This window comes from Dicentrarchus labrax, unplaced genomic scaffold (genome assembly GCF_905237075.1).
Source record: "Dicentrarchus labrax unplaced genomic scaffold, dlabrax2021, whole genome shotgun sequence".
NCBI classification, from domain to species: domain Eukaryota; kingdom Metazoa; phylum Chordata; class Actinopteri; family Moronidae; genus Dicentrarchus; species Dicentrarchus labrax.
In genome coordinates this window covers 5813578-5828885 of record NW_026136711.1, presented here as the reverse complement: position 1 = coordinate 5828885, position 15308 = coordinate 5813578, and the positions used below count along the sequence as shown (strand labels likewise).

At 41.3% G+C, this 15308-nt stretch overlaps 1 protein-coding gene and 1 long non-coding RNA gene across 6 annotated transcripts in view; one reads left to right on the top strand and one right to left on the bottom strand.

Moving 5' to 3' along the window:
* The window catches only part of LOC127371816 (calcium-dependent secretion activator 1), a 225450-nt gene that overhangs the window by 78843 nt on the left and 131299 nt on the right, over positions 1 to 15308 (top strand). For all 5 annotated transcript variants that reach the window (XR_007886457.1, XM_051414931.1, XM_051414932.1 and 2 more), the window contains exons 4-8: positions 426 to 506; positions 1297 to 1533; positions 10983 to 11104; positions 14884 to 14995; positions 15104 to 15243. Coding sequence is in view for 4 of the 5 variants with exons in the window: in XM_051414931.1 (XP_051270891.1) it covers positions 426 to 506; positions 1297 to 1533; positions 10983 to 11104; positions 14884 to 14995; positions 15104 to 15243 (692 nt within the window). In the remaining variant the exon portion in view is untranslated. The remainder of the gene's footprint in view (positions 1 to 425; positions 507 to 1296; positions 1534 to 10982; positions 11105 to 14883; positions 14996 to 15103; positions 15244 to 15308) is intronic.
* LOC127371886 (uncharacterized) overlaps positions 1 to 15308 on the bottom strand; it is a 174261-nt gene that overhangs the window by 76289 nt on the left and 82664 nt on the right. The gene's annotated exons all lie outside the window — the stretch shown is intronic.

The window sequence follows — 15308 nt, the reverse complement described above, 5'->3', positions numbered from 1 at the left end:
TATCTCTGTTTCATTAATATTTTAATTACAATTTTTCACTTAAAACACACAACAACATTTTACCTGAAAAAATACTATTAATTTTTGAGGTTGTGCTTTTAAGCTTCTATTATATGTCAATAAAGACAGCGCTGGAACAAAAATTGGAACAAAAAGGTGCCAGTCTAGCAGCTGCACGGCATGTGGTTGTCTATTTGTCACTGAATCCATTTCAAATAGGACATTTTTGGCAGTGTTTACAGTTTGGTCTTGGTTCAGTTTTTAGAGATGTGACAGTAGTACTGTGTAAAGACATTTACATTTGTAAAGTTAAAATTTTCTCCTCTTTTGTTATTTTAATTTGCCATTATTGTTATTATACTAATTACTCAAGAACATACATAGTTGTTGTTCCGTGTGTGAAGTGTCTGTCTGTGTTTCCCCAGCTGGACAACCCTGATGAGCAGGCAGCCCAGATCAGAAGAGAGCTGGACGGGCGACTGCAAATGGCAGACCAGATCGCTCGGGTAAGGGACATGGATGGATAGATGGATTAATTAATGGATTGATGAATTGATGAATTGATGGATTAGTGGATGAATGGATGAATGGATGAATGGATAGATGAATGGATGGATGGATTGATGGATTGATGGATAGATATATTAATGGATTAGTAGATAGATGGATGGATGGATGGATGGATTAATGGACTGATGGATAGATTAATGGACGGATGGTTTCATGGATTAATGGATGGATGGGTTGATGATGGATGGATTCATGGATTAATGGATGATGGAGTGATGGATTAATGGAGGAATGGATGGGTGGATGGGTGGATGGATGGATGAATGGATTGATGGATGGATTGATAGATGGATGGATGTAAAAATGGATGGATGAATGAATTAATGGATGAATTGATGGATGGATGGATGGATGGAAAAATGGATGGATGGGGGGATGAATGATAGATTGGGAGGGATGAATGGATGGACAAATGTATAGGTGGACAAACCTAACTTTGATCATAAGAAAGTATACTGATTATTGAAAGAGTTCGGTCTAGACCTACTCTATTTGAAAAGTGTCCTGAGATATTGATAGGACTTAACCTGAATATTGATTCACATGAAGTCTTAGATCGGCAGTATTCACATTTTTAAACTGATTTATTTTAATATTTGAATTGACTTGATTTTTTATGTTGCCACATAATTTAATTATGTGGAGCTATTTTCTCTTATAAGGTTGTTTTGGACATTCAGTGGACCATGCTCATTAAGTAACTGGTTGCCTCCCTGTTCTGGTCAGCATGGTGGAAGGTTTCCCAGGTTTGCATCCAGAGAGATGGAGGCCATGTACATTGAGGAGCTGCGATCCTCTGTCAACCTGTTGATGGCCAACCTGGAGAGCATGCCGGTGTCCAAGGGAGGAGAGTTCAAGCTGCAGAAGCTGAAACGAGGCCACAACACCTCCATCATGGACATGGGCCAGGAGGACGAAAACACGCTGTCCAAATCTGATGTGGTGCTGTCCTTCACCCTGGAGGTTGGTGAACTCACTAATAATGAAGTATGCTGTTTTTAAAGCCTACTCTACATACAACAAATACCAAAAAGATGTTAGGGTGATACTGCCAGGCAACGAAAGTCGCCATGTTCCTGTTTTGTGCAGGACTTTATGTGCTTTAAGTACACTGATTAGTCATAAAATTCTGGGCCACGCAACTGGGTCAGAGCATCTCCAAAACTGCAGCTCTTGTGGGGTGTTCCCGGTCTGCAGTGGTCAGTACCTATCAAAAGTGGTCCAAGGAAGGAAAAGCAGTCAACCGGAGACAGGGTCCAAGGCTCATTGATGCACGGGGGGGGAGGCCTGTGAAAACACTTTTATAAAGCCTTCTGTGGCAAACAGCAACCTCCATGGCTGGCGAATGTCCACTTGAGGCTGGCTCCAGCAGTTAGTCAATCTCCATAAAGCCCTATATTAAAATGCCCAACCTTACAGCAGAAATAAACATGTTTACAGCCTGGTACAAAAAACCTTTTTAATCTCTTTTATTTTTTAGAAATTTTATAGAAATCTTGTGTTTAAATGATATTATGGCTTAACGCTATGTATAAATTAGAGGGCATGGCTACTTTGAGTGACAGTTGGGTGCTGTGACAGGTAGCTGTTTTCAGTAACCAGGCTTCATTCAGCCCGCCTCAGATCCACCCACGCTCCACATATTTGTCATTCTTGGATTAGTGGGGAGCCAGGGGAGTCAGGACTGCCAAAATGGCGACGGCCAAAGCCGACCACACTGAGCTTTACATCCAGAAATCTATGGGTGACGTTACAGAGACTACGTCCTCTTTTAATTATGGTCAGGTCTGAGAAAATGACCTGTATGAGGTCATAGAGATGTCATTAGGGTCATCTCAGCATGGTTTAGAGAACAGACAAGCCACATTACAAATGTTCTGGCTTAGAAAGAAAATTTAGTGTGTGTAATAAAATATCCAATTGGTTGCATCATTGGAAATATAGGATCCAGGAGTAGATTACTTCTTTTACAACATACAATACCATTGGGTATTGTATTATGTTAGTTGTGTTATCTTTCTTGAGACTCAGGTCCTGCAGTACAGATCTTGAACTCAGTGAGATTATCTGATTAAATAAAGGTTATACTAAAAATGAAGAGGTACCATGTTACCGATACATTAGCGTATGTACACAAGAACACAACTCCCTTTAGGTTTGACTGCTTCACAATGTTCCTGAAGGAAAGTTCAGAAGGTAGAACTTGAATAATCGTGAATATCCTCTGGGAGTAATGACTGTGTAGCACTTCAAGAAGTAAACACACGTTAAAGGTACTCTATGGAGTTTTCTTATAATCAGTTCTGTTTACATTTAGTTTTTCTCACTAAAACATATAGTTTTTTCTGTATGTATCCCTGGTGTCCAACAAAAATTTATTTTTTCATGCTCTGGTCAATTTAGAGATTTTGGGCTATTTCGCTTCCATAACAGTCTTCTTTTAGAGTAGTGGAAAGAAAACGGCCAAAACATACATTTAGGTGTTTATTTAACTACACATTGTCTGTTTGTGTCTGTAGATTTCACCAAACATTAGCATTAGAAAATACCTAATTTGCATATTCAAACATAACATTTCAGAAAACTTGCAATACAAAAAAATCTCAATACAAGTAATCAACTGGGGACGTTTCATGGTGATATCATATTGGTTCAATTTCCCCTCTTCATGTCAGGTATAAAATGAGCTAAAATTACATTTCTCTCACCTTTATGTCTGCACGCACTAATACAGTATTCTGCAGAACATGTGCTGATCATTTCTACTGTTTCTACTTGCATTACACATTTCTATGCATAATAAGATGACACAAAGACCCTTAAGCAAGGCACTGACTGTCAGGTTGGTGCAGGGAAAATAAAGGGTTTAGACATAAAGGGTCATGTTCCTTTTGCCTGGAGTTAACTGTCAAAAAGAGCTCTTTTCCTGAATTTGAAATCAGCCCAACTACTGTCTTATGAATCCACCTCATAGTGTTTTTGTCTCCCAGGACTTCTGACTGGCAGACTTTTTGAAGCTCCCCTTAATTGGTTGATAGGCAGGTGCATTTCTACGTTGAAAAAGGAAGTGGGAGACAGAGTGCAGTATCTCCTTACTATTTACATGATAAATTACCTGTCCAGTACCTGAGTTCACCTCCTGTTGGTGTTCATCCTCCACAAGCCCAGCAGCACCTTCATTATTACTAATTTTACTGCCTCCCTGATGATGGTTTCTAGCATCTCAAATAAAAGAGGCATGTTTTCATCTTTTCTAGAGTATAAAAAATACAATGTGGGTGAGGTGGGAAAATCTTTAGCCTGGTAGCACCTGCCCACAATTCGTGCTTCTCTCATCGGGTCTGGCATTGGGCTCAGCAGACTTTACTCAAGGCTGGCTTCAGTTTCTGTATGCTTCTTCTTCATTCAGGTATCATCAACTCTTCCTACACCCCACTGGACAGATATGTGATGGCTTACTAATGGCAAAACTATTGAGAGTGTAAAACTAACTCAAGCTAGGGCTGCTCGATTATGGAAAAAATCATAATCACGATTATTTGGGTCAAAATTGAAATCACGATTATTCAAACGATTATTTTTTTAAACTTCAGAAACATGCTGCATTTAGTGGACATTTGTCAAAAACACTTTGCAAGGAAGTCCTCAGTTACACTTTCCTTTCCCCATAAACATTTGTAAGTCTCCGCGTTACCTGCGCGACAGGTCGGGAAAGGCGAGTATACCGAGCGCATGACTCATGTGCAGTGTATGCTGTGGGGGAGGGACAGAAATACGAATGCGCGAAATACGCAGACTGTGGCTGTGCCCCAATTCAGGGGCTGCATCCCTAAATGACACAGCTTTCGATAAAAAAAAAAAACTATTTATTAGTTTGAGATTGGCCCAAAAGTAATCAAAAATCGATTAATTGACACCTTAATTCAAGCTTTAATTAATCTGCAAGATATGAAAGTGAGCAGGTTGAAATTCACAAATGTAAGAATATTTACTTAATGCCTGGTCAGTTTTACAGTAAATAGATTCCCACTGTTCTCTGCAGCTGTTCTCTGCAGGCAGTTTGTTTAAGGTAGACTCAAACAGGTTGACAGTGGAATTTATATATTCACATGCATGGTGTACTTTCAAAACTGCCAAAACTGGGATTTCAATTCAATTCAATTTTATTTGTATAGCGCCAATTCATAACAGAGGTTATCTCAGGACTCTTTTCAAATAGAGCAGGTCTAGACCGAACTCCTTATAACATTATTTACAAAGACCCAACAGTTCCCACCATGAGCAAGCACTTGGCGACAGGGGCAAGGAAAAACTTGTGGCAGAAACCTCGGACAGACCCCGGCTCTAGGTTGGTGGCCGTCTGCCTCGACCAGTTGGGGTGAGAGAGAGAGAGAGAGAGAGAGAGAGAGAGAGAGAGAGAGATAGGTGATGGTCCAGGGGGACGAAGCAAACTTGAAATCCTTTGAAGAAGTTTTCTCCTTGATCAAAGCTGAGGTGGACACCAAGAGGTGCAATGTTCCGTGTGACAGTGAAGATGATGAGAGCCAAACAGAGAACCCCACCACCTTGTCCATCTCTGCCCCCCCCACACCTGCCAGCTCCACCAACCAGCTGAAGGAGAGTATGGCCCTGCTGGAGCTGGACTTTGCTGAATTCAAAGAGCTGACCCAGGCCAGGCTGTCTGCCCCCCTAGACAACATTGTGCAGCAGCTTCAAGAGGAGCTCCAGCAGCTCAAGAGAGACAACCAGGCCTCGACATCTGAGCTAAGAGGAAGTGTAGAGGCACTAAAACAGGAGAACAGTGCGCTCCGGGCTCAGTTAGCCAAAGTGAAGGAGGATGCTGAGAACAGAGAAAGGAACTTCACCAGGCAAGTCCGACACCTGACAGACCAACTCTCAACAGTCCCCACAAAGACAACTACAGACACAGAGACACAGACTCTCCCTGCTAGTCTTCCAAATCCCTGCCTTGTCTCTGTCCCACCATCTCTGCTCTGCACCCTACCAACACCCACACAGCCAGCTCCCAACAGCGAACTCTGTCCATCCCAGCTGCCCTCCACTCAGCCTGAAGAACAAGCCCCACAAGTGGTCCTGCTGGCTGACTCAAATGGGAAATTCCTGGACACCAAATAGCTTGTTCCTGCTAAGAAAGTGCTGTCTAAACGTTGCAGCCCCACAGGCCAGGCAATGAAGCTGTTGAGAAAGGAGACCCTCGGGAGCCCTCAATGCCTGGTGATCCACACAGGAACAAATAACCTGCACAACCTCCGAAGGGACACTGCTGATGGCAGAGCAGGCCACCAAACACTCGCATCGTGATCTCCACCCTGCTGCCTAGGACAGACACCCCTCCTCACGTCATCCATGACATCAATATGGAGATCAAAAGAGGTTGTGCCACCTTACCCAACGTCCACCTGGCCCTCCATCCAACCATTGGCACCTGGGACCTCTACAATGGACTCCATCTACACAGAGAGAAGGTGAATATCTTTGCAAAGACCGTCAAAGACACGGCCCTAGGACGCTGCCCTTCCACCCTCTCTTCTACCAGAAGCTTCAGAGACCATCACAGACCTCCTCCCCCACATCACCAGCCCCGGATCATCCCCCCTGCTGTGAGGAAACACACCAGGGCAGCTGTGCCTCAGAGGCAGAGCAGGTCGTTCCTTAATTGGAAGGTTGTGGGTTCGATCCCCGGCTCCTGGTGCCACATGTCGATGTATCCTTGAGCAAGATACTGAACCCCAAATTGCTCCCGATGCCGTGCATCGGTGTGTGAATGTGTATGAATGTTAGTTTCTGTTCGATGGATTTTGCCATCACTGTGTGAAAGGTTGAACGTGGCACCCCTTATACAGCATTGGCAGCAGAGCCATGGAGCAGCACGTCCCCCTCCCCACCCACAGCAACAGAGCTATGCTGCAGCTGTAGCCTGGCCTGCTGTCACAGCCCCTCCCCCTGCTACCTGTGAGCTGAGAGGCATCAGGGAGATGCTGCACACCCTGTGCACCCGGCTTCTGTCCAGCTAAGATATATTTACTCAGAGCACTTTCCCATTTGAGTTACAAAACAACATGGACATATATTTGTTAGTTAGTAATAGTAATAGCAATAGTAGTAGTCAGTACAATGGTAATATTATTGAAAATAGTACATCTCCATGGAATTAATATCAAATTATTATATTATATTATTAAATATGTAGATAGTAGAAGGTTTTTTAAATATTTGTCTCACTATACAGGTTCATTTTGATTGTTTTCTTTTTTGATGTGTTCATTTCATATAAGCTGTTGGAATATTCAGGGTCTCCACTCCTCAACCTTTGAGCTGAAGAGTGGAAACCCTGAGTTCATGAAATCCGTCAAAGACGTTGATATCATTGTATTGACAGAAACATGGTGTCAAGATGATTTGCTCACTCACTGTCCCCCAGGATATAATGAAGTCATGGTGCCCTCCATAAAACTAAAAAACATACGCAAGGGCAGAACATCGGGGGGGATTTTGGTGTGGTATAAAGGAGATCTTTGCAATCAGATCTCACCAGTAAAACAGGGTAAATCGCACATTTGGTTGAGGTTAGATCAAATCCTAGGCATAACTGATAGGGATCTATACCTCTGTGCAATTTACATACCCCCAGTGGATTCTCCTTATTTTGAAGAGGACATTTTTGACACCCTAAATTCAGAAATCACCTATTTCCAGGCCCAGGGAAATGTACTTCTAACTGGAGATCTGAATGGACGTACAGGAATTGAACCTCATATCACTGACACACAGGGCAACAACCATGTATTTGGTCAGGCCCCCCTGTTTACCACACCAAACATCACCCATCAGAATAACCTTGACTCAATATTAAATCAAAGTGGCAGGGAGATCTCTGTCGGGCCATAGGCCTGTACATAGTTAATGGTAGGTTCAGAGGGGACTCTTTAGGGAGGTTCACATACTCCTCAGCTCTTGGGTCTAGTGTTGTAGACTATGCAGTCACTGTCATGGACCCCTCAACTATCAGTTCATTCACTGTCAGACAGCAATCCCCCCTTTCAGACCACAACCAAATTGATGTGTTCTTTAAATTGTCAGGTCAAATTAGTGACACAAAAAGGGAACCCAGTAAGCTGTATAAATTAAATCCTTCTTACAGATGGGCCCCAGACAGTGGAGACAAATTCATCAAGGCTTTAAACTTCCCTGATCTGATGAATTACATATCAATATATACTCAAAATCAATATGTCCCTACCAGAGATGGGGTAAACAAGGCCATTGAGGATATCAATATGATATTTCATAAGGAAGCTATTAGGGCTGACCTCATAAAGCAAAGACGGAGACCTGTTAAAAGGCAAAATACTGACAAATGGTTTGATCAAGAATGCAAAACAATCAGAAAAGAGTTGAGAAAAATAGCAAATGAGAAACATCGCCAACCGAACAACCCAGCCCTGCGCATTCAATACAATGAAATTTTAAATACATATAAATACACAATTAGGATCAAAAAACAAAATTATACCCAATTGAAACTTGAAGATATTGAGAATGCCATTAACCAAAATCAATTATGGGATATGTGGAACAAGTTCAACACAAAGCAACAGCAGACATTACCCATCCAAAACGGTGACATCTGGAGATCACATTTTGAAAATCTGTACAAAGACATACCAATCAATCAAATCAATTCAGATCAGGGTATTATGAAAGAAAAACTCCAAAAATTAGAAGAAACAATTAAAGACAACCAAAACCCCCTTGATTTCGAAATTACTTGGGAAGAAATAACCACACAGACAAAATGTCTGAAGCAAAGGAAAGCTTGTGGTCCAGACAGCATTACAAACTAAATGCTCAAAAGCAGCACCCCAGAAATGCAAGGTGCAATGTTACATTTGTTCAATGTTATACTACAGGCAGGATGTTTTCCCAACATCTGGTGCAAAGGGCTCATTTCCCCCATTCATAAGAGTGGGGACAAATCAGACCCCAATAACTACCGTGGTATCTGTGTCAGCAGCTGTCTAGGTAAACTATTCTGTAGTATTCTTAATACAAGAATACTAGATTTCCTTGAGGATCAGTCAATCTTAAGTAAAAGTCAGATTGGCTTCCTCCCAAAACATCGCACCACCGACCATGTATATACCCTTCACACTTTAATCAACAAACATGTACAACAAACTAAGAATGGAAAAATATTCACCTGCTTTATTGATTTCAAGAAAGCTTTCGACTCTCTTTGGCATGAAGGGCTCTATTACAGACTTTTAAACTGTGGTATAGGTGGCAAAATGTCTGATCTGGTTAAATCGATGTATTTGGAAAACATGTGTGCTGTTAAAATTGGAGACAAACTAACTGATTTCTTCCCCCAGAGAAGAGGCGTTCGGCAGGGTTGCAATCTAAGTCCGACTTTATTTAATGTGTATATAAATGAACTGGCTGTTGAGTTGGATAAATGCGCTGCTCCGGGCCTCTCCCTCCTAGATAGAGAGGTGAAGTCTCTGTTTTATGCTGATGACCTTGTTCTACTGTCTCCTACTGAACAAGGACTACAGCTACAGCTGGATGTAGTAGAAAAGTACTGTCAGAACTGGGCCCTGGCAGTAAACATGAAGAAAACCAATGTCATGATCTTTCAAAAACGCCCCAGGTGTCATGAGAACAAACACCAATTTACCATCAATAATCATGTCATTGAACACAGCATGAGTTATACCTACCTTGTTATAACCATAACAGCATCAGGGAGTTTCAACATGGCAGTGAATGCACTAAAAGAAAAAGCTTGAAGAGCTCTATATGCAATTAAGAGAACATTTTATAATTTCCATATTCCAATAAAAATCTGGCTTCAAATATTTGATAGTGTCATCCAGCCCATTGCGCTGTACGGTAGTGAAGTATGGGGTCCACTCAGTCATCAGAGCTTTACCCGTTGGGACAAACATCCAACAGAATCTCTACATGCAGAATTCTGCAGATACATTTTACACGTACACAGAAACACACCAACAAATGCTTGTAGAGCAGAATTAGGCAGATACTCACTGATAATTAACAGTCAGAAGAGAACGCTCAACTTTTTTAACCACCTGAAATCCAGCCCCAGAGACACCCTCCACTCCAAAGCCCTCCAAACCCAAGAGCTGAGCCCAGAAAAGTGTCCCCTATGTCAGTTGGTACTGAGGCTAACTGCCCCCTCTCAGACACACTCTGACCAGCCTCACAACAACACTGCTCTACAAACAGTAATCAGAGTAAAGCAAATTATAGCACAATGTAAAGAAAGCTATCTGGACCATTGTGAAGAAACAACTGAAAGCCAAAGTAGATTGGAATGTTATCTTGCCCTTTAAAGAGATTATGAATGAGCAGAATATCTCTCTACTGTCAGAGATAGAAAGCAGAGACAGATCCTAACCAAGTACAGGCTCAGTGACCACAAACTGGCAATCAAACAGGAAGACACAAAAAATCATGGCAACCGAAAGAAAACAGAAAATGTGGTCACTGTTGGACAGGTGAGGTTGAGACAGAGATGCACTTTCTCCTACAATGTACAAAATTAAATGATACTAGAAAAATTTATTTGAACAAGTTCAGCTCTTTGGTTCCAGATTTCAAAGAGCTGAACGACCTCTCCAAATTAAAAATACTCCTGGAGAAGGAGAGCGGGCACACCTTGCTGCCCAGTATGTATTAACATGCCACAACCTGAGGGACAGTTAGTGATCAAGGCACACGCACACACAGACACACACAGACACACACACACACACACACACACACACACACACACACACACACACACACACACACACACACACACACACACACACACACACACACACACACACACACACTGTATATAACTAATATAATGTTCATAATGTTTATATCTTTGACTTTCATGCCATAAAGCCCATTTTTAAATTTGAATTTGAATTTGAGAGAGAGAGAACAGAGGTCATGACAGAAGGACAGAGACAGAGCAGTGATTGTAGTAATAATAGTAACTGTAGTAATAATAATAGTAAATAATAATAACAATAATATCAGTGATATTAGCAATGCAGCTTCGAAGATGGCAAACCCTTCTTCTGGCTCGATTTTAAAGATTGATATCTCTGTCCTTGTTCTCTTCTGTGATTGCATAAATGCTGACCATCTGTTTTCTTTACTCTCTAAATCTGAGGTAGGGTTAGAGTTAGGCCAGAAATAAGCCAGAATCCTTTGCAGTCCTCTCTTATTTTTACATTTACAACACAACTAGTTCACGAATTTCAAGATGGCCAGTCATGTCATCATCAAGTGACACACATCTGATCAGGCTATCTATGTAAACTACTCCCCCTCTCTTTCTGCGTATGAAATATGTCTGTGTGTTGCAGGTGGTGATCATGGAGGTCCAGGGTTTGAAGTCACTGGCTCCAAACAGGATTGTTTACTGCACTATGGAGGTTGAGGGAGGACATAAACTGCAGACGGACCAGGCTGAGGCCTCCAAACCCACGTATGTACAGCACACACACACACACACACACACACACAGTAAAACCTCCGCCACACTCACTCACTCACACACACACACACACACACACTGCAAAACAAAACCTTCGTCACACTGATCTCACACACACACACACACACACACACACAAACTGCAAAACAAAACCTTCGTCACACTGATCTCACACACACACACACACACACACACACACACACACACACACACTGCAAAACAAAACCTTCGTCACACTGATCTCACACACACACACACACACACACACACACACACACACACACACACACACACACACAACACACACACACACACACACACACACACACACACACACACACACACACACATACACACACACACACACCATCTGTTTCTCCATAATGTTGTGTCACCCCACATATAGTAAAATGAAGCTGTGTTGGAAATGGATTTAGTTTACACACTGCTTCAATAATATTACACACTGCCATCTGCTGGTCAGATAACTGTAAAGTGAACCTGACAATTACTCTGTGTGTGTGTGGGCATAAAATTAATACAAATATAAATCCTCTGTGTTCTGTGCTTTAGTAGTAACAACAAAAATGTGGTGAAAACAAAAAGTGATTCTTGAGACTGTAACTATAATCTAATTACACATGGGGGGGGGGTTCCGACACCTTTCTATCAGAATCGCATTAACTGTTTCATCAGTTTGAACCACAGTAGCCCGTCTGTTGGATCGGACAACACGGGTCAGCCTTCACTCCACACGTGTATCAGTGAGCTTTGGCCCCCCATGACCCTGCCTCTGCTTTACGCTGTTCACACTGTCCATTTTTCCTGCTTCTAACACATTTACTTTGAGGACAAAATGTTCATTTGCTGCCTGATATATCCCACCCACTTACAGATGCCATGATAATCAGATAATCAGTGTTATTCACTTCGCCTGTCAGTGGTCATAATGTTATGGCTGATCAGTGTATGCAAGAGCTGAATGACTAACCTATTTTAAAAAAGTGATTACTTGATGAAGAATATGATTTGACAGAAAACAGCAAAATGAGTAAATGTATACAGAAACCAGGTTACATAGTAACATTGTAAACTGTTTACTACCACAGGCATATTATTAGTCCCTATAGGAATATTAAAAGGATATTGCCTGGTTTTGTGTAATCCACTGGTGTCTACTGTAAACGGTTAATCTGTTATTATCAGTCCCGGTAGGAACATTATGGGGATATTTTGTTTGGTGACAGTAGCACAGCTTCAGGAGGCTACAATAACTGTTATCTGCTCATGTCGAATGTGTGTGGCAACATAATTGGCAGAGGCTGGCTTATGTCTGCTAATGTACAAATGATTACAACATTACACTTTGCAATGATCATTAGGAAGAGACTGCATGTGATTTTATCTCATATTCAGCAGAGGACGGTTTGGGTTATGCCAGTTATCAGATAACAAAGCTTGTTATGTTGTAATTATCGCATGATCGCATGCAAAGGCTGATAATGCTGAGATGACAAGAATTGTCTAACAAGAAATGAATTTCTAAAAACAATTACATGGCTCTAGGATTTAATCTTGCTTAGCATATTAGCAGCTTAATACTTACGTATTTTGAACCTTAACACGGAAACCTATGGGAGATGTTCAGACAACATTTGTGCAAAAGATTTTCCACAATGGACTTCAGAGATAGTAAGCTAATACATGAAATACAAATGTAAAGTCTCTAGTTCTCTCCTTCGACCTTCACTTTATTGTTTTTTGTCTGTTGGCCATCCATTTTTCTTGACTTTCTGTGTCTTCTGCTCAGTAAAGGATGTGAGTAACATCTGGGGTGTGGGTGGGATGTTAAATGGATTTCTCCAGTGGAAACATCATTACTCTGCACAACCACAGGCCTCATATCCATGCAAATAACAAGGAAACATGTGGTACTAGTACATAAAAAGCCCCAGTGACATGATAGTCTGTCACTATACCATACATACCATCATTTTACGTTATGCTTGGTATAAAAACCTTAAACAATGTTAAAACATCACGTTTATTGAACCTTTTGTTGCATATATAATCCACAGGTCCAGTGATTTCTTGTAAATGCCATTAGGAGCGCTAGGAGGGGCTAGAGGAACCTGATTGTTTCACAGATTATCTGTCTCATGTTCTACTGTCAGGATATAGTGATAGAGATTGATAGATATAAGTTAATGGAGTAATTCTTAATAATGTTGCCTAAAGGGAGCATATATAAAGTAAATAGTATTGGTCCAAGTACAGAACCTTGTGGAACTCCATGAGTAACTGTAGTATTTATTGAAGATTCATCGTTAACATGTACAAACTGCGAGCGATCTGATAAATATGACTTAAACCAGCTTAGTGCGGTTCCTTTAATGCCAATTTGATGCTCAAGTCTCTGTAAAAGAATATTATGGTCAATGGTGTTAAATGCAGCACTAAGATCTAATAATACAAGTACAGGGACAAGTCCATTGTCTGAAGCAATCAAAAGGTCATTATTAACTTTAACCAGAGCTGTCTCTGTGCTGTGATGAACTCTAAATCCTGACTGAAAATCCTCAAATAAGCTATTGTTATGTAAAAAGTCACACAACTCTTTGGCGACTACTTTCTCCAGAATCTTAGAGAGGAAGGGGAGGTTAGAAATCGGTCTATAGTTGGCTAAAACCCCTGGGTCAAGAGTGGGCTTTTTAAGAAGGGGTTTAATTACAGCTACTTTAAAGGACTGTATACATATCCTGACAATAAAGACAGACTAATCATATCTAGTAAAGAAGTGCCAATTAAGGGTACCGTTGTAATGCTGCTGGCTCTGAAACACCTGCATTGGGCACAGTACATCTGTTTTAGCTGCAGTTTAGCTGCAGTTCAGCTGGACCCACAATCTGTTCGGCAGTATTGTTATACGACATTGTACAAATATTTGTCCACTACTTTAAAGTCAAAACTGCTCCACCAAATGAAAATGTTTGATCGTTGGCCAACCTCTTGAGAAACTCTATGTAACAAGCAGAGCGTGCACATTTCAGCTTCAAATTCACAAACTCATGCTGCCAGTTACACACACCTCAACTAATGAATCAGCAGTACTCCATACCACTACCATAGACCTAATATTATATGAATAAGCATCGCAGAGAGATAACGATAAGGAGTCCGATTTTGTGCATTAACCACCAAATGCATGCACTGTGGCTAACAGGAAGTGGGCGTAAGGTCAAAAGTTAAATGTGTGCTGCAACCATTGACAGAGTCAGATCAACAGATTAGTATGTGTTATATATATAAATAAATATGACCAAATGAATTTGATCTGACAGTAAAGTATTATTATCATCATCATGTTTTCTTTTTGCCGGCTTAACACAAGGAATGTGTTGCCACATCTCTAATAACATGTAATGAAAAATGTCTTTTGCCGGAACATAGGTACACATTATGTTAAATGCGCCAAATAGTTGCAATTTGCTCTGATTTGATTAGTTGATGTCACAATATGTACTGTGGACTGTGAGGGTCACATTAATTCCAGCCACTTGAAAAACAGCGACATAAACCTGGTCCTACACTGTGATTCCAAATAACTGGGGACCCCAAACCCAAAATGTACTCACATTTGGAGTTGGGTGGGTGTTCATTTTGGACCCTGACTGGATCCAGTGTAAACAGAAGCTGGTCAGATGCTGTGACATCATCTCTAACACAATGCTTTCTTTCTTTTGTGTGTGTGTGTGTGTGTGTGTGTATAGTTGGGGAACCCAGGGTGACTTCACCACCACCCAGCCACTCCCTGCTGTGAAGGTGAAGCTGTTTACTGAGAGCACAGGAGTGTTGGCTCTGGAAGATAAGGAGCTAGGGAAGGTATGCAATGACAGTTGTGTTACATTTTGGTGATTTCCATTGCCACAACCTTTGTACAGTACATATATTCTATGGCTTATATTCAATATTATTTTGTAACTGCTGCAGGTTGTACTCCATCCGACTCCCAACAGTCCCAAGCAGTCTGAGCTCCACAAGATGACGGTGTCTAAAGGCTGTCCAGACAATGACCTCAAGATCAAACTGGCCATTCGCATGGACAAACCACAGAACATGAAGCACTGTGGGTAAGTGACATTGAGATTCTGCATGCTGATGGCCCCAGTGGTGAAATGAGATACTTAAAAAATGC